Source organism: Diadema antillarum, unplaced genomic scaffold (genome assembly GCF_040938485.1).
Source record: "Diadema antillarum isolate AM-2024a unplaced genomic scaffold, OU_Dant_1.0 scf00000017, whole genome shotgun sequence".
In the NCBI taxonomy this organism is placed as follows: Eukaryota; Metazoa; Echinodermata; class Echinoidea; order Diadematoida; family Diadematidae; genus Diadema; species Diadema antillarum.
In genome coordinates, this window is record NW_027270906.1 from 3,680,549 (window position 1) to 3,699,605 (window position 19,057).

The window sequence follows — 19,057 nt, forward strand, 5'->3', positions numbered from 1 at the left end:
TTTATATTTATATAATTTTTTAGAAGATAACAAACCTACCAGTGTAGCCATGAGTGTGGAGACTACAAGTGATCATTATAAAAACTATTGTAACTACACCTATACACTGAATGTCTACAGTTCGCATCACTGGTAAGCCCATGTTAACAACTTAGTGAGTTTGATCGGTAATAATTATTCACTGTTTTAAAGTTGGCAAAGACAAATATGCTTGTACAAAATTGTAGGTCATTCCAGCATCCAATATGTAAAACAGATGTAGATCATTGAATTCCCAGTACAGATGTATGTAACATTTCTAATGTGAATACTCAAAGTGGTATTGTGCATTATTGGTGTGCCTCATAGTAGACTTAACAAGTTTATGCTACTGTAGACAGAAAGATCCATCTGTCCATAGGAGTCTTTTATCTTTACTTTTTTGACGTTATCGCTCTCCTTCGTAGACATAGGAGGGGATTCCGTGAAGCCAGACGCAGTCTCCGCGGAACATATCCCTGACGACTACATACAGACCGATCTTTCAGTCAAATGTATAGGAGGGGATTCCGTGAAGCCAGACGCAGTCTCCGCGGAACATATACCCGACGACCAGATACAGACCGATCTTTCAGTCAAATGCTCCTGCAGCACCAGACATGCTCTTGTATTTGTTGTATGCGTGTGTTCGCATTCAACCGTCCATGTGACAAATTACTGAAGTGGCTAAAAGAAAAGTGATGATCTCTTCAAAGCACAATAAGCTGTAATACTGTCTCTTTTACAGTGAAGTTATTCATCCAAAGTACAGACGTCCATTTGGGGAAGAACGCCATGTTCTGAATCCTCCTTAGACCAAAGTTTCATACACCCAAGGTTTAATGTTGGTATGAAAGCTAGATACTACATGTACAGTGGTTACATATGACATGCATTTCTGCACAATTTTGGTGGTTAAGAGCCTAAACCAGGTGCAAAGTCAGTGGCAAAGGTCAACCACATGTGAACGTATGTAATCAAACAAAAGCAACTGTTTCCTTGTTTCTTTTGCCCAATTTGAAAGGAACTTTTCAAGCTTGCTGTACAGGCACAAATTGCTATTAATCAATACATAAAAACATAAAGTGGTGACCAAGCAGATTGTGTACAGTGCTTGCATCCTTAATAAGTACAATGTATCCCATTTCATGCCAGATATGTCACTTACATCAATATGCCAATATACATTTCGAATATTACAAAATCTTTTCCATGTGCCATTTGCTGTGGCCTTCTGTAAGACAGGCAATGGCTACATTAATCCATTAAAACAGCTGAAAGTTGCACACACTTGCAGAGTGAGGGATACCAACACCAATCACATGTATTCTTTATTTCTGAGGAAAGAGCAGCCCTGTTTTTGTTTTCAGACAACTTAATGCCTGTAGGCGTGATTCTAGCTGCCAGCCTAGGCAGCCTAAATACACACAAAAAAAGTCAGTATGATGCATATATGCATATATATCAGGCTACCAATTGCACAAATCACATCAGGTACAGCACAGCATGCATAGTTGGTTTATATGTCTTCCCCAAACACTGGCTTAAATGTGGGTATACCATTACCACATACATCTGCGCCCGACACATAGTATGTGAAGAAATTTTGCCTGTGGAACAAGTCCCACTTCATACTTCTTTCGACAAGTGACTGCATGCATTCCATCAGCATTGCTACCATTCCAGCACCTTGGAATGCCTCTTTAAAGACCTCAGTCCTACCGCCACAAGAGAAAGACTGGCCAGCAATTTCTTACTGCTACAGCAGGGAAGATTTCTGCGCCGACAGAACATACTCCAGACCCGGGTCACGGCACATCAACCCTAGCCAAGCAATCTCTTCCCTACTCAACCGAGTGCAATTTCATATTAGCCACTTAGAACAGAGCGCCAACATAATGAGCAATTGATTCCTACCTACTTATTATGGCATGGGTCTTTCCTTGAAACTGCCATGTTGTGTGCAAGGCCAGTAATCAGTGTCTGTTTATACACTTGCTCAGTTGGTCAAGCACACTTGTTCACTTTGCAGCCAGGGAAGACTGCTTACCTGGTACACTCTTTAGATTGCATCAACCACATTACGCAGGTCAGACATCACACTGAGGCATCACACAGATCAGTAAATACAGGTACGCAATGTGAGCAAGATGTTCGTTTCACCTGCCGCGACAACCGAACAGATATAAACAGGATGCCTCAATATACATTGACACCATTCTTGCAGCATCAATCAATAAAACCTGTATTCCACCCAAGCTTCAAAAGAAAGGAGGAAATAACAACCTGAAAGCTCAATAACAAGGCATACATCAAACTTTCTATCAGTAGCTTCAAGGAAATCATTGGTGTAGTTACCAAGAATAAATGTTAGTTATAGCATGTGTCTTGTTCCCTTAGATCCATTCACATCACATATCCTTTTCCTTTTCCTTTTCCTTTAGACAAGCTTTTTGTAAACATTTCCTTTATTCCTTTTCTCATACCTCTTTTTCACTAGTATTTTCTTTCTGCCTCTCTTTCTTGCGCCATGAGCATCTATTCATGATGGATACCGGCGCATTATAAGTGTTCATATTATTATCATTATTATTTTTCCCGTTGGCAGACTTTTTCCCTTTGCATGAGCACTAACCTTCCTCTAATCTTACCAGCTCAAATGAGAATTCCAATCTAGAACATGTATTCTACAAAGAACTTTAGTAAAATTTGCCTTTCACTGCTCAACACTACACGTGGGGGTAACCAGGTATATCTCATCTACTCTGTATAAAATGGCATATTTACATTTTCTGAGACCACATCTAGTCTCAAAATTGAGGGGCAAAAATAAGAGTGTAGCAAGTTCTTCTCAAATGATCACATTGTTATACAAAATGCAATGCACATGTACATTTTCATCTTCTTCTCTTTTTCTTTTTCTTTTTTTGCACCCAGGCAAGATAATGTCTTCTTTCCACACTACAGCATGTGCCCTTAAACAGTATTGGAGTCTACATAAGAGAACAAACGTGGAATGAATACCGAAATAAACAAACAAATCTAATAACAGGAGGCGTGCATCCATATGTGTCACTGTGTGGGGTATTCAAGTTTCAAATGAAAAGTGAATTTGATTCAATATGCAAACTTTGAAATTCCAACAAACTCACAAGTACACACACACATATATAGAGGAAATACTAGTAGAAGAAATGTGAATTGGATAGAGCTCCCACATTACATGCAAGAAAAAAAAAAATAGTAGAATGAGAAGAAAACGAAACATTCCCACCACCACCATAGTCCTATCTATCTAATGCACATACTTATCAAATTTATTTTACATATTGCTGAAATGACTTGACACATGTGCATTTTGAACAGAAATCATTCATACAAAATTTCAAGGCATATAGCAGTCTTCAGTTATTGTCCATTAGTGACAGTCTGTAATTTCCTTCCAATAAATTTCCATCAAATGCACAAGAGTTTGTACATGTTCCTAAATTTAGCATTCAGGCTTGCACTCCTCAAAGTCACTGAATTCATCCAATGTCCAATATCACAAGTCATATCATCGGTGAGACGGCCATAATATGAGAACTTCTGAATTCACAAATTATGCGAAAAATGACCCTCACCAGATGGTATGAAATCTCCATAGATGCTCCACAAGCACATTCAAATTTATAGCATTAACTTAAAATCTCAACAAATACGTACAACTTTTCTTCATATTTTTTTTTCCAAAATGAAAAAATCTTCAAGCATAAGCAATCTCTTATCGTACATATTTTCCAAAAATACAGTAAATCTGTGACCAAACGTCTTGATAAATCTGCCAAACTTGACAGAAGAATGAAATAGGGGAAAAAGGAGAAAGGATGAGAAAACAAAGGAAAAAAATCTACCCTCATAACACTTAAACGATAATGGACAGGCTTCCTATAACCCACGCACACACAATTTTCATGACAGGACACATGGATAAACATACAAACAGAAGAAAGATAATTTCATTTCAAATTTTTACAGAAAACTCATTTATTAATAATATTGTTAGTTGCATCAGACTAGCTCTTAGTTGATTGCTCAGTTGGAATGCCAAAAATTGTGTTTCTATGAGGTTGTGTAAGCTCTGTTTTTCTTCTACTTTAAACCAATTTGTTTTGAATAAAGGGTACTATCTAGAATTTGAAAAAAGTCTGTTGCTTCTAGTCATCCCCCGATCCCGTCGCTCTCTTTGTGCGTCGCCTTGGTGATCTCCGCGGTGAGGGCGTCTTTTCTGTGAATGACAAGATCAAGACAAAACATGAACACGCATTTCCTCCACACCTGGAAGCTTGTATGTTCATTATCATAAAACACTCACAGTGGACCACTTCTTTTCAATTTCAAGTTAATAAAAGTTATATCACATCTACCTATGGCTTTACAATATTAAACATGCCAATGATATAACATATGATAGATATGCAGCAGTATATCTCATCATATCATAATTTGCAGCATATGACTTTCTTTTGTACGAGTTCCTCTTGTACTGACTGATTCTGGCATGATAAATCGAAGTCAAGGAGTCAAAATAGTCAAAAAGGAAGTCAAAAAATACTTCAGAAAAGATATCAATGAAGAAGCAGACAAAGAAGAGCTACTTGTCATGATGGGGTGATATGCTTTCAACAGAGCAGGAAAAAAAAAACACTAATCAACTAGATATCTAAATCAATTCAGAAATTTGAGTTCTCTACCAAATAAAATTACCACAAGAAAGACATATGTGTTCATTCTTGTTCATCAAGTATAATGGTAATCACAATAACAGCAGAAGTCTTGCATGATATCTATTGCCTCACAAAAAGAAAGAAAGAAAGAAAAAAAATGTCCTTGCATCTTCTCCTTTCCTATGAATACAACCAAGAGTGTAGTAAGTGTTTCAACATATTACTCACTTGCTGCTTGAATATTCTCTTTTGGAATCCAGTCATAGTCTACATCTGTGTGATTTTGTGTGCCAGTCTCCACAACTTGTTTTGATGGTTTCTTTTTCTTCTGCAAAGAAAGAAAAGATAGGATGATATCATATCACAACGTGTCTCTGTTTAGCAAGCGCCCCTTGCACTTGTGCTTGCATTAACTAAATTCAAATAGACTGTGGCATAATAAAACTGCTACAATCATGGCACTTGAGAGCAATTTTGAGATTTGAAGAAGGTAACGATTAAAGAGAAATTCAAATTGAAATTCAATTCTCATCCATAGGCAAACAAATTACATCAAAGGAAACAAATATTGTATCAAACAAAAATCAGTAAATTTTCCTTTAAATTTCTCTATAATCTCGAAGCATACATACCACAACACAAAAGTGGGGTAAAGTTTTAATACAACTACTCTTCAATGAGTTTTTCACACATTTCACTGTAACAGTTATGCCGATCCTTTCCTAAAATGGAACTAAATCTATAAAGTACAGTCATCAATCAGTTGGATCAGGCCCCCAACATCAAGTTTCCTCCCCAAAACTACAATGAGATTGGAACACAATACTCCGACAAAATGTATCTTCTGATGACTATTTATGGCAACTGCTTTGCGGAGGGGGATCATGATCTGGTAATGCTTTTTACATTTCGGTCAAGCACAATTTTTATACAAGGGTAATTTTTCGCACTTGGCCATGTTAGAATTTTGCAAGTTTTTGATTCTGTGGAATCGAAACATGAAAAAAGCAAAACATTTTCATGCTTTTATTTCCGCACTAGTTTCAGGTTGCAGGAAAAATGTGAAATTTCCACATTGTGAATATTTCCATGTTTACAGTAGGGGTCAGAAAGTGGAGGATTGGAATGCTTCTCGACATGATTCCACCCTGTCATTACCACCCCTGCAAAGTGTTACTGACCTCCAGCTTATCATACATGGCCATAAGGGAGTCAAGTATTGGTATGGTGCTGGATCTCAGATAACTGATGATAAAGCAGAACAGTTCAAACACTGGTTCTTCATAAGAAAGGTTGATGAAAGGGGCTGTTGTAGGTATTCTATACACACAAACCCACAAGCAGGGATGCCAACAGGCATTGCAGTATCCACGGGGCTGAAAAGGTGTATTTTTTTTGTGGAAAAAGATACTTTTACCTTCCTGCAATAGCTGTTTAGTGCAGGCCAACCTCATATAACAAGCTGCTTGGAACCACAGAATTTTCTCATAAAAAAGTAACAATTGACTTATCTGAACTAGGTTAAGTATTTGTTTCATTACATCATGCCTCTTGTGACACACAGAATGTGTGCGATATGAAAGAGACAGAACCACTCTCACTTAGCCAACACAAGTATTATGCATGTTTTCAAGTTACTTACTCCAAAAGATGCCATAACTTGTTGAATGATAACAATGACTAGTACTGCCAGGGCTGCCAGGAACACATACAGGAAAAATCTGAAGAAAGACAGAAAATGGGGTTTGATTATTCAAATAACAAAATAAAGAAATCATCTTCAATTACTTTTACAGAAGTGGGCTCATTTCAAGGACAAACATCACTTTCATACGATAAGAAATAACACAATGTTTATGACTTAATCCATGAACACAACATTAGGTGGCATCACATTGTAAAACTAATATCAACACAGTACAAATATGAATGGATGACTAGTCATCTACAAATGACTCTAAAGCTTTTGGCTAAGTGAGGTGCAATGACATATTAACCCGTTGAGGACACTTTGATTTTGCTACAACAGGCATTTCCCATAGACACCTGCCCAAGTATTCTCGGGACTTGTCCTCAACGGATTAGAATTATAGAAGTGATACATGAGGGCCCTGTTTTATGAAGAGTTATAATTGATTATATAGTTGATTTCTATCATAAGTCTATGGCAGCCTGTGTGGTAAGGGAATTTATAAATGATTATATTTTTTTGATAAAACAGGGCCCAGAGCTGACAAAAGCTTATATAACAAACACTGCTAGTTATTCAATTTTCACATCACAGACTGTGTATCCAATATGCTCAGAGAAAACCAGGAAATCACTTCGTGTCCACAAATGCTTGAAAGCATTTCAGAGCGGCAAGTGAGTGGTCATCATTGCAAGTGGATGCAACTCTGGGATTTAATAGCCCAATAGATTTATTCGAGATGGATACATCCACAGATTTTCATTCCACAGATGCTGTGGTTAAGTATTAAATGATTGCTTGTTTTTTTGCTGTTTATTTCCCCAAAATTTTAACACCAGCAAAACTGCATGAAATTCTAGCTATGAACCTTCCAAGAATGTCAGTTCAACAGCAAAGTCTCTAACTTGTCGATTCCATAGGTGATATGTTGATTCACCCACGGCAAAAGCAATCATTTAATTTAACTGGAAGAGTAAAGAAAATACGAAGTAACCCCAAGAAGAGGGATAAAATGTTAGAGAAATATGCTGGGGTTAACATTCCAGCAATTACAACAAACTAGGGACAGCAGAGGAAAACATATAAATAGGAGTTATCTGTGATGGCTTATACATCACATCGTACCACATCACATCAAATACTGCCTTTTCTGTTGTTGTTGTTGTTGTTGTTGTTGTTATAGGGCAGAGAAAGTTGCATTGCAATCGTACACAGAGTTCATCTGAAGTATTTATATTTCTGACAGGGCAACAATTCAGAGGCATATATTGTAACAATGGATCTGTAGCAGTAGATTAAACAGAGAGCACTCACGTTTCTGTGTCAAGGCCTTCATCCAATTCAACAAGTGAAACTGTGTCGTTGTACACTGCATCTGAGAAGAGGTTTCCTTCCTGTGATGAGATATAAAGAGCGAGAGAGAAACAAATATTATTAGGTAGGATTACTACAGTGCACTCTTGTTAAATAACAAACACGGTTATACCAAAATTCCAGTTACAACAAAGTTAAAATTCAGGCTGCAACATTATCCACTCTATGTATTTTATTGTTTATTTGTTCGGTTACAACAAAATTTTGATATAACGAATGAAAACTGCCGGTCTTGAGGACTGCGTTACAATGGGAGTCCACTGTTAGTGCCTTGGTAATCGTTCTTTTTCAATGGCATCTATTCTACAGATCAAACTCTGTTCATCCTTGACACAAGTTATCGGGTAGGAGAATCTCATTTGAACATTTACCTCTGGCATTACAATTGGCAGCCTGATGGTATTAAATGCAAAAAAGTATATCAAGATGGTAGTCAAAGCAGTGTTAATTGGGAGACCTTTTCATATGACATATCATGCAGGCACACACAGAAATACATCAAAATATATTTGAACACTAAAACATGCAGAGAGATACCTCCTCCAGGGTGGAGATACACCTAAGACCTTCTAAAAGACCTGAATTGATTGGGAAGTTTGATTCTTGAAGAAGACACATCATCAAAAGTCTTTGCCTACACACCAGCAGGTATATGCGAGATGGTTTGATTCTAAGACTAAGTCTGGTTAACTTAATGGAGTTTTACAAGTGGCCACAAACCAGGCAGGTTTCAAGTTGTACTTTTTTCCTTTTTGCACTCTACAAGTGAAGAGTAATAATTGATTATATAGTTGATTTTTATCATAAGTCTATGACAGCCTGTGTGGTAAGGGAATTTATAATTGATTATATCTTTAGATAAAACAGGGCCCAGAGATGACAACAGCTTATATTACAAGCACTTGCTAGTTATTCAATTTTCACATGACAGACTGTGTATCCAATATGCTCAGAGAAAACCAGGAAATCACTTCGTGTCCACAAATGCTTGAAAGCATTTCAGAGCGGCAAGTGAGTGGTCATCATTGCAAGTGGATGCAGCTCAGGGATTTAAAGGCATAATTTACCATTTGCACATGAAACAAAAACCTAGCATTACTGCTTCAAAATAGTCTTAAAATGTGAGTTAGAGATAGAAACAACCAATGTAAAAATTTGAACCAGTATACTATATATGTTAAGTTTTGTTAAATATACAAAATGTGAACAACAGTTATAATAAAAATGTTTCTAAACTAAACCGTATACAATTATGGTTCATTAAGAAAAATAGTGATATCTCCTTAAATCTTAGGCTTTATTGCAAAAATTGTACATAGTAGGATATTTTGTGATACAACTGACCTACACTGCGTTACAATGGGAGTCCACTGTTACTACCTTGGTAATCATTCTTTTTCATTGGCATCTATTGTATAGATCAAACTCCGTTCACACTTGACACAAGTTATCGGGTAGGAGAATCTCATTTGAACATTTACCTCTGGCATTACAATTGCCTATAAGACCTGAATTGATTGGGAAGTTTGATTCTTGAAGAAGACACATCATCAAAAGTTTTTGCCTACACACCAGCAGGTATATGCGAGATGGTTTGATTCTAAGGCTAAGTCTGGTTAACTTAATGGAGTTAATGTGGCCACAAACCAGGCAGGTTTCAAGTTGCATTTTTTTTCCCTTTTTGAACTCTACAAGGGGCGAATACAGTATGGACACTGGACAATATTTTGCCTCCTTGACATATGCTAAACACAGAAAAAAACATCTTTATTCAACACTGCATTTTGTCAATGTTGCAACACCAGCAATGAAATATAACATGGTTTTTTTTTTGCCCTGAGAGTATATAAATCATGTGCGTAAGGTAACTATGGAATGCTTAACCCACAAGGTGAAGCCGAGTGGGTTTAGGCTAAATTCCTTAGTTACCACATGCACACCATTCTGACCGACGCATAAAAAGACATGTGCGTCACCTGTGTTACAGAATGGGTAATTTTCTGGCCAAAAATCTATTTTTTCATCATATTACCCGATGGCAAATTTACTGGATGCATTTCTTTTTGGCTTGCCATAGACGAGAGCCCAAAATTCATGCATCCAGAACTTCAAAACCATGCATCCAGTATTTACTGGATGCATGATTTTTAGCCAACAAGCGTCTTGTGCCGAGTGCGTGAATGCTTGCCTAGTGCGCAAACCTTTGCTACAAGTGCGCGATAACATGTTTACCACAGTGACTCAGCGTGCGGGCAATAGAAAATCAACATAGAGCTCTCAGCTAATGAGACCGCAGGATTCTCAGGACCAATTCTATAATAGCCTCCTCGGTTATAGCACTGTGCTGTTCCAAACTAAGTCTTGTCACTGGAAGTTACCCATTCATATATACCAGGGTCAAGAGGAACGGCATGGGTAAATCATTGTGTTTAAGGAAGTGTGCACCAGATAGAATTTGACTTCAGGACATCCTGTTTACGAGCCTCATCCCCTATACCACAGTGCTTGTAGCTTTGGATCCACTAATCCATGCTGCCAGCCTGCCAAAGTGCAAAGGTATCAAAACTCATAGTGAACACACGACTTACCGAATCTTTATATGCAAGCTCAATAACCAGACCAAACTGACGTGCGGCAAAGACCTCTCCGACCTGGAACGCATACTCAAACGTTGCTTCCTTGTTGGGTTCCACTACAGTACTGAACTCCCTCACGGTGAACTGTCAAGAAATATGAAGTATGGTTTAAGAATTCACCTATCTCTTAACAGAGAAAATACTATAGACCCAATATATTTGGAACTAGGGACTTTTAAGATAATTTCATAATGACAATGACGGAATGACAAAAATCATCTCTTTTCAGGAGAAAAATGAATTTAAAAGTGAAAATTTTTGTAAGAGCATTTCTTTGCACTCAGCCTGGTAAGATGAATTTTGCCTGTTTCAAATTTTGCAGAATCAATATAACAATATTACATATAACAAACAAAAGATTCAAGCTTCACACTAGTTTCATATCACGTGAAATGCACACACACACACAAAATCATGGTTACAATATATTCCACCTTATAAACAATATGAATATACAGCACATTTGTATTACAAGAGGCATAATATTCACGAAATGTTCATTACATGAAGATCAGTTGATTCAAAACATTCAACAGAAATGAAAACACTGAAATACCAACATTCACAAATCCAACTCAGGAGATTCCACTAAGCAATCAGGGAGATACTTGTGTGTTTCTTGTATCGCAATGGTCAAAAATATTTCTTATGTCTCGCTTCTGTTGCATAGGCGAGACAAACACTTGACAGTTTGTCACATCAAGAGCCTGAGACTCCCTCCTTACTCCAATGATACCACCCAACTACTGTAAAAGTGGAAATTTTCGCGGTGTTGAAATTTTTGCGCATTTCGCGCAACCAGACACTAGCGCGAAAATAAAAGCGCGCGAATGTTTTTGCTTGCAATATGTACCTGTGCTTGGTGTCTTGATTCCGCGGAAATAAAAACGTGCGAACTCCTCTTACCCGGACAAGCGCGAAAAATTAGTCGCACGAAAATAACCACTTTTACAGTACTGCACCTCGAGCACTTACATTGTAGATGTAGAAGCTGAAATCCTGTGGGTAGCGCAGGGATGCATGAAGACTGTCAACAGTGAAGTCAAGCTGGCCGTTGTTGGTGAAGCCAACCAGAACCTGGAGGGGGATGGTGACAGGGATTTCTGGCAGGGGGAACAACAGATATTGAAAGAGTTCATCTAACAACTAACAAACAGTAACCTGAATATAACATGGCTTTTCTCTGCCTCCTATTCAGTATCCAGGGTGTAGACTATACCAACCGTTCTTGACCAAGGAATATTTTGTCACTACAAAAATCGCAAGTGCTTGGGCAAGTACACAAGAAAATAATTCGGCTACAAGCGCTTGATTGAAGTACTACACATCTAATATGAAATACTGTGGCTGTCGTCTCATCCATAACATCATATCTGCAATATACAAGTCCAGCTTTTTCAGAAGGATCATTTAAAGGGGACCTCCGGATGATTTTCAGATTTTTACACTTGAACAACTATAAACTAGTTAAACTGAGTACAGAGTTTCAGAATTTATAGTGATTGGCATGAGGAATGAGAATGTTTTCAAAATCTATAACGAATCGCAATGAACAAGGATGATGACATGGCAGCCTCACCATAAGAATGTGTGAGTTGGGGCTCAAGGAAGCAGAACAAAAGAAGAAGGCATGCATAGATTTTTCACAGGTGAACTCGTTGAGCAAGCGGTATTGTAATGGAATTACCCTGCTACATTTCTGAAATATATGAGGCTCTGATGTCATCAACACTGTTCAGTGTAATTTGTTTAAAATTTTCAATTTATTGGTTTCTCTGATCGAGGACCACAATAAATTCCAGGAATCTATACACGGAGTTGTTTATTTATGCACTACATGATGTGAAATTATGAAAATCGTCCGGAATGCCCCTTTAATAGTCATGTGGTTAATTTCTTCCTATCCTCCAACCAAAGCCTGTACCACAAATTATACAAATTCTACCAATAAATTGCCGATCATATGCACTTTACAGAATTACACAGTAACATATAGTCAGCAAGTACACACTATGCATTTGGTATGATGCAGAGTCATGGAAATTTGGGGGTTTTTAGATTATGTGGTCTTTTGTCTAGTACATTGCTAAGTCGGTCACCCTCTCATCCCAAAGATAAGTTCCAAGAGAAGGAGATGGAAAGATTATCCTACTCAAAGCATACTTCTGCAGATACACGGGTAGGATGATTTGTTAGCAGTTTTACCTTTCTCTGAGTTCTTTGTGAAGAGCAGGGTGGTGTCAGCATCTGGAGATGGTTTGAGTGGGGGTTCCTCTTCTTCCTCTTCCTCTTCTCCTTCCTCTTCTCCCGCCTCCACTGCTGTCGGCTCTTCTTCCTCCACCTCCTCCTCCGTCTCTACCTGTTGGATCAGGTTTACAAACACGGCAGTGTAAATGGCAGGACTTAATACAAATGTCAACAGAAATGATACCTTGGTATCTGTATTCAGCAGTTGGTATATGATTTCTAGATTGCAAACATTGTAGCCAGTGCCTAGTAGTATTCACTGAATTGACCGAATAAACAATGAGCTAGCTGCAAATGACAGTCCTCATTTCTACAACTGTGTAAATACCAACACACAAGCTGTGTTTGCCTCCTTTCAATGTTAATTCAAGCACAATTAATTGTATAAAACAAGTAATGGCACATTTAAATAAAAGAAATATTCACAGAAGTCTATGACTTGTAACAGTGAGAAAGGGCAACTACGTTTACATACACACTGGACCTACAAATGTACCATTACAACAGGCAGGACATTACTAAAGATATCGTTCTCATCTGCCAATACTGGTCTTTGGGCAGGGGCTCTATACTATTAACAGGCAAGTGGCTATTACACAACATTTGCCGAACAGTAAGTTTTAGTTACTTCACCCAGGTAAGCAAGCATGTAGATTGTCTCAACTGTTTCTTCAGTCACATATGTGTTATCAGCTGTCCTGTGTACTGTAAAAGTGGAAATTTTCACGCCTTTCGCGCAACCAGAAACTAGTACAAAAATAACAGCACACAAATATTTTTGTTTGCCATATGTTCCTGTACTTGGTGTCTTGATTCCGCGGAATTAAAAACACACACAACTCTTCTCACCCGCCCAAGCGCGAAAAATTGGTCGCACGAAAATATCCACTTTTACAGTATATCTGTATGAACACTCACTACGTGATACTATGTCCTCAGGCATTTGCTTCTGAGGTTCTGCTTGAACTGCAGGCTGCAGCCTTGGCCAGTACAAGAAGATCCTCTTTCATAACAACCAATGTCTACAGGGATGACATATTTAGGCTGAGTATAGCTAACCCATCCTTTCAAATCAAAATTTATTACTGCTCATCATCTTCTTCTAAATGGATAGTACTTATGAACCTCTATTTTATACACCACTTGCTACATACAGAAAGGACAAAATCAAACTCTGGAGTTTCTCTAAACTGAAATAAATTAAATGCTAGTAAATATTGTTCTCAGCCTCTGGTAAGATGAAATCACACTTCTTCTGGCCAGCCAAGCACGAAAGGGCCCATCACCAGACTGGATACATCAGACTGTCCTACCAAAATACCAGCCACGATGGAAAAACTCCACCACAGCTGGCTTTCAGAGGGCAAAGCCGCAATGGTCCATTGTTGTCTGGTGATAGAAGCACATGGATGGAAGCTGCTCCCACAGCAAAGGGCACAGTGAGTGTGATCTCTCAACACCCAGCTGTGCCCCGCTGCATGGTGAGAGAGCTCCCTGCCACTCTTTCATGGTGACTGAGGCAGAAGAAGTTCAGACCAAATGCCTTCCAGCTTCACATCATAGAACACAAGGTTTGTTATTTCAAAGGAATTTCATTGTCGAGTAGTTCCATGTATATATTGATTAGTCATTACAATCAGGATCTTGCAAATATAAGAAAATGTCCCCAAAGGCTTAAACACTTCCTGTATGCAGCAGCCCAATCTAAAGCTTGATTTTGATGAAGAACTGAGTTAGCATGGTTATTACCTGTCCATCTTCCTCCTCCTCTTCATCTTCAATCTCTTCGCCGTCCAAGATGTCCTCCAATGTGTCGCGAGCTTCCCTCTGTTCTTTGGCTGCTACTGCAAAACCACCTGCAGGTAAAAAGGACAAAGTCAAGATGTGCACTAAGTCAAAGGGAGACACATGCATGAGGATTTGTGATGTTATGAAGTAACTACTTCACTGAAACCACAATTGACAAAGATACCTTATGATCACTTACATCAGTTATTTCCCAATCATATTACATTGTATTCTGCAAATGTTGTTTACTGTAATATCTCACATTAGGTGTTAATAAATTAGATCTGAGTAATCTGTTCATATTTTCTTTCCTGTGGAAATAATTCATTATACTTCAATATTTTGTGTAACAGATACACATGTATAGTACTTTTAATCTTACTGTTAATTCCTAATTTCTAAGGAAAGTACTACCCTTTCAATAAAGTTCTGACATTCATCCACTTTTCATTCATCCAGATGGGTTATTACAGGAAGTCACATAGCGTATCAATACCACAAGTTTCAACTTCCTGTGCCAAAATTCGACTGTGTGCAAAAAAGGAAAGGTGGCACACTTCAGTTGTAAATAGGCCCCACCACTGCGTGCACTGTACTAATACTTCAGTTGTATGGCGGCTTTCCTGTTGTACTCATGAATTCAGCCCCAATGCACTGTGCACTACGGTTTGCACTCCCACCGTTCACGAGCGATGACGTCATGTCTCGCTCAGCGCACTGCACGCACCATGCCGTTGATCCCTACCATAGCAGACGATGGCAAGCTAATATCGGTTGATAATCGGTTTGCTATCACTTTCAACTATGAAAGGTTTTCCCTCATTGGTCGGCTTGCTCTCCCACAATGCCTTCTGAAAATAACATCATCGCTTTCTTCCATTCATAAGCTTTATGTTGATACCATGTACACCTCCGTGGCTTATTGGAAAACGACATAGATTTTCCGTATAATTTCACCCTATATTATGGAATTTTCCAGTAGAATATGTCATCAAAGGAGTAGTTTTGATCATACATGCAAATTTTTTTCATCCTCGTGGTATTTTTGATGAATTATCGAGCGTTTTATCTGTGTTTTGATACTACTTTTACCGTGTGAGAGTGTGTGCAATGTATGTGCGAGGATGTTTGAAGTGCATAGGTCAATGTTGAAAATGTTAAATTACCGCAGTGAGCGACCTACCCGATACTTCTGCGGTGCACTGCGAGGCTGTTAGGGTACATACTAACGGGTTACGAGAGCGGGATAGCATGCAGTGACCACACACGCTGCGCATACTAGCGATGCAGCAAGCGAGACACAGTGCTCACAATACACATGGCCAATGCAGTCGTGGCTCAGCCAGTCAGCAATGAGGTAAGACCTGGCAAGCGCATCGCGGAGCGGAGAGAGCCCGAGAGAGACCAGGCCAAGATATTTTTAGCTCTCTCATTGCTGCGATCGCACAGCCGATAGTTGAGATAACGATATTCTGTACGCAATCTGGAGTTGAGTGGTGGAGCGGTAGGGATTCTCAGTGGGTTCGGGGCGACATGAATTATGCATGTCGGGGAGCTGCGCTTGCGCTGTGTTGACTGACGCACTGCTTAAACTGTGTAAAGCAAGTGGCCCTTGATTCGCCAGGGTTCCATGAATCAACCACTCTTACAAATAAAAATTCACTGAAATTCATGAATAAAAAATGGTGCATATCAAGTGCGAAATTCGAACTATGCAACTACATGTATCTCCACACGTGTTCCGAAGAGCACAACAGTGGACCACATCGCCGGACCCCCGAAATCATTATCGAACCCTCCCGGGTCAACTCGCACAAGAAGTTCAATGGGTAAGTAACAGGTAAGTAAAATTGCATAGCAACACATATAGACTCGTTTCATTCCAAGTTTTGAAGTTACTAGTTCGTTTATCTGCATTGAATCTATACTGCAAGTACACTTACAGCCATGATTGCAGCCGTTTCTGAGATAACTTGAGCGTTTACGCGATATTTATATTTTGCATGCCACCCGTGCCAGAATTTGCTGTATCACCAGTGTTCGATCGCAACATGTTGTGAATGTGTTGAATCTCTCACACAGCGTGCGAGTACGAGTACATGGATAGTACCGCGCTCTCGTAGTGCGATGTACTACAGTACGTATACAGTTTCGCCCGTGCGTAGTACACGCACTAATACATTCACATTGGCAGGGCGAGCGCAGGGCGAGCGCACGGCGCGGTACGTCGCGCATGTTGATGCGCGGACATATGAGGCCGAACAATGAGTAATGCACTTGTCAATGTAATGACGCACCCCACTACCCCCGGACATGGGTGCGTCATGATCATTTTTTGACTGACCACATGGGGTTTTTGACGGACACCACAGTCACTTTTTTGACGGACATAACGCTGCAAGTGACGAACACCACAGTCACTTTTTTGACGGACAACACGTTGAAAGTGACGCACACCTCGGTCACTTTTGTGACGGACATCCTCGGTACATTTGACGCACCCCCGTAAATACTGAAACGATTTTTGCATACGTTTTATTCAAGCAATTTCATTTTCTTTTGGTTCGTACACATAATTTGTAAAAGTTTCGGCAAGTTTCCCTTACCATGTAAGCACCGCACTGTCATTCACCGTACATCACGCTGCTGCTACGATATTCCGAACAGTAGTATGTATTCTGTTCATGCAATCCATACATGACAATCACATGTTCCCATGTGTGCAGAATGCGCTGTCTGTGCGCGGCCATTGCTAGTGCGGTGGATGCATACTGCTGCAGCGCAGGTAGTACCACGCCACGGCATTCATATTCCCGCTCGAGTACTGCGTAACTACAGCCTAGTCGCGGTACGTAGAGATCTTATTCGCACAGCTAACAGCGTCGCGCGCGCGCGCGTCTGGCCAGCTGGTCGGGCTATCCCGCGAGCAGAAAATAGCATGCGGCAGGCAGTTCTTCTGCTGCCGTTTCGACAGGAAAGATTGAACTAAGTTGTTACATCGCTGAACAGTCCCTGGTTTGAGATTGAGTATGCATGATTTCATGGGTTTGTTGGAGGGAAAATGTAAGGAGAAAGGGTGGCTTTTAAATTCTTTGCTTGCCAGATTCTGGCAAGCATTTTTTCCTCTTATTCCAAAACGCTTCCCGACTTTGATTTTCACCCGCGGGAAAGCGCTCACTGTAATTTCACTCGCGGTACGTGTATCCAGGACCGGTAGCGTGCAAAAATGCGTGCAGTTTTCCATAGCCAAGTAACGTACCATGACGCACCCCTCGGTTCAAAATAATGCGTGTTATTTTCCATAGCCAAGTGACGTACCATGACGCACCCCTCGGTCAAAATTTTGACCGACATTGATGGGATTTTGACGCACCCCTCGGTCAACAATTTGACGGACATAGCTGGTAAAATGACGAACACCTGGGTCACAAATTTGACGGACCAAACGAGGAAATGACGCACCCATGTCCGGGGGTAGTGGGGTGAGTCATTACATTGACAAGTGCATAAAGGGGGCCAAACGATGGTCGCAGCGCAAGCATTCGGATCATGCACGCTATTTATGCAAACATTGGGCCACTTGCTTTACATGGCCTATGGAAGCCAAACCGTAGTGCGTGAGCGGGTTTCCCGGACCGACATCTTCAGACATTCAAAATGCAAAATTTTGATCTGAGTTTTTTTCAGTCTTCACAGATACTAGCTACAAAGCTTGCTGCTTGCTGTCCATCAGCATTACAGTACATTCACACGTCTATCTCCTTACAACAGCTAACAGCTACAACTACGATTTGGACATTCCACTGACACTGTAACCTTACTTAGAATTATAACTGTTAACGTTACACTCATATAAATTACAGACATTTGTGATTTTGAAGTCTTCTCTTCCGGAAGGCCGAAAAGCAGTTATCACAAAGAAACACATCAAGCACTGCCATTGTCATTTGTCACATATGACTATGGGCAAACATACAGTAGAATTTGCAAAAAGGAAAACGAGTGAAATTTATTGAAAAAACATAATTTAGGGTTCCACAATGTAGGTTCTAAGTGCATAAAGTTTCCAATCACTGAGGCTCAAAACAAAGCTTTCAACACACACGGGGATCGCAATATGGATCGGTTCGACCAAATGAAATTCGTTTCCATTCATAAAAAGTATTCCTTACCATTGGTTGTCAGCATCAGAGTAGAGGGCAAAACAAGCAAGAGCAAAAGGATAAATCTTGAAAGAATCCTCATCTTGGTGTTTTAAGGTGCTAAACCCCCGATATCGGAAGATTTGGACAGATTTTGGGGTTACTGATTTGCAGTCGCCAGGCCTCCCCTAGCGTCAGTGCTTCAAGAGAACGAGTTTACACATGTTTCGCTGCTACTGTATATCCTACCCAATGCATCTAGCATGTGAGGTGAAGCCGCAGAATACTGCAAGATATGGATACGTGGCATAGCCACGTATGAGTGCTCCTCACAGATTTGAATGCCGGGCATATCACCAGCGATGAAAAGAGGGAGGTGCAGCGAAAAATATAAACTCCGCATATAAATTCTGGCTGCTGATCGGTGATGCAGTCGTTGCATCGCTCCAAAGGGCA

The 19,057-nt window shown here is 39.8% G+C and overlaps 1 protein-coding gene across 1 annotated transcript; it reads right to left on the reverse strand.

Moving 5' to 3' along the window:
• Positions 1–581: 581 nt before the first annotated feature.
• LOC139727340 (translocon-associated protein subunit alpha-like) lies at positions 582–18,830 on the reverse strand. The gene is made up of 9 exons (XM_071638304.1): positions 18,632–18,830; positions 14,421–14,527; positions 12,630–12,783; positions 11,400–11,527; positions 10,377–10,508; positions 7,729–7,808; positions 6,367–6,445; positions 4,953–5,052; positions 582–4,285 (listed from the first exon to the last, which is right to left on the reverse strand). The coding sequence occupies exons 1-9, from the start codon at positions 18,702–18,704 to the stop codon at positions 4,215–4,217; spliced, it is 924 nt and encodes a 307-aa protein (XP_071494405.1). The 5' UTR covers positions 18,705–18,830; the 3' UTR covers positions 582–4,214.
• Positions 18,831–19,057: the final 227 nt, after the last annotated feature.

Coding starts and splice junctions, on each gene's coding strand:
- LOC139727340 (XM_071638304.1), bottom strand. CDS start 18,704: ATGAGGATTCTTTCAAGATTTATCCTTTTGCTCTTGCTTGTTTTGCCC. Junction 11,528..12,629: donor CACAAAGAACTCAGAGAAAG/GTAAAACTGCTA, acceptor TCCCCCTGCCAG/AAATCCCTGTCACCATCCCC. Junction 4,286..4,952: donor AGAGAATATTCAAGCAGCAA/GTGAGTAATATG, acceptor TGTCATTCACAG/AAAAGACGCCCTCACCGCGG.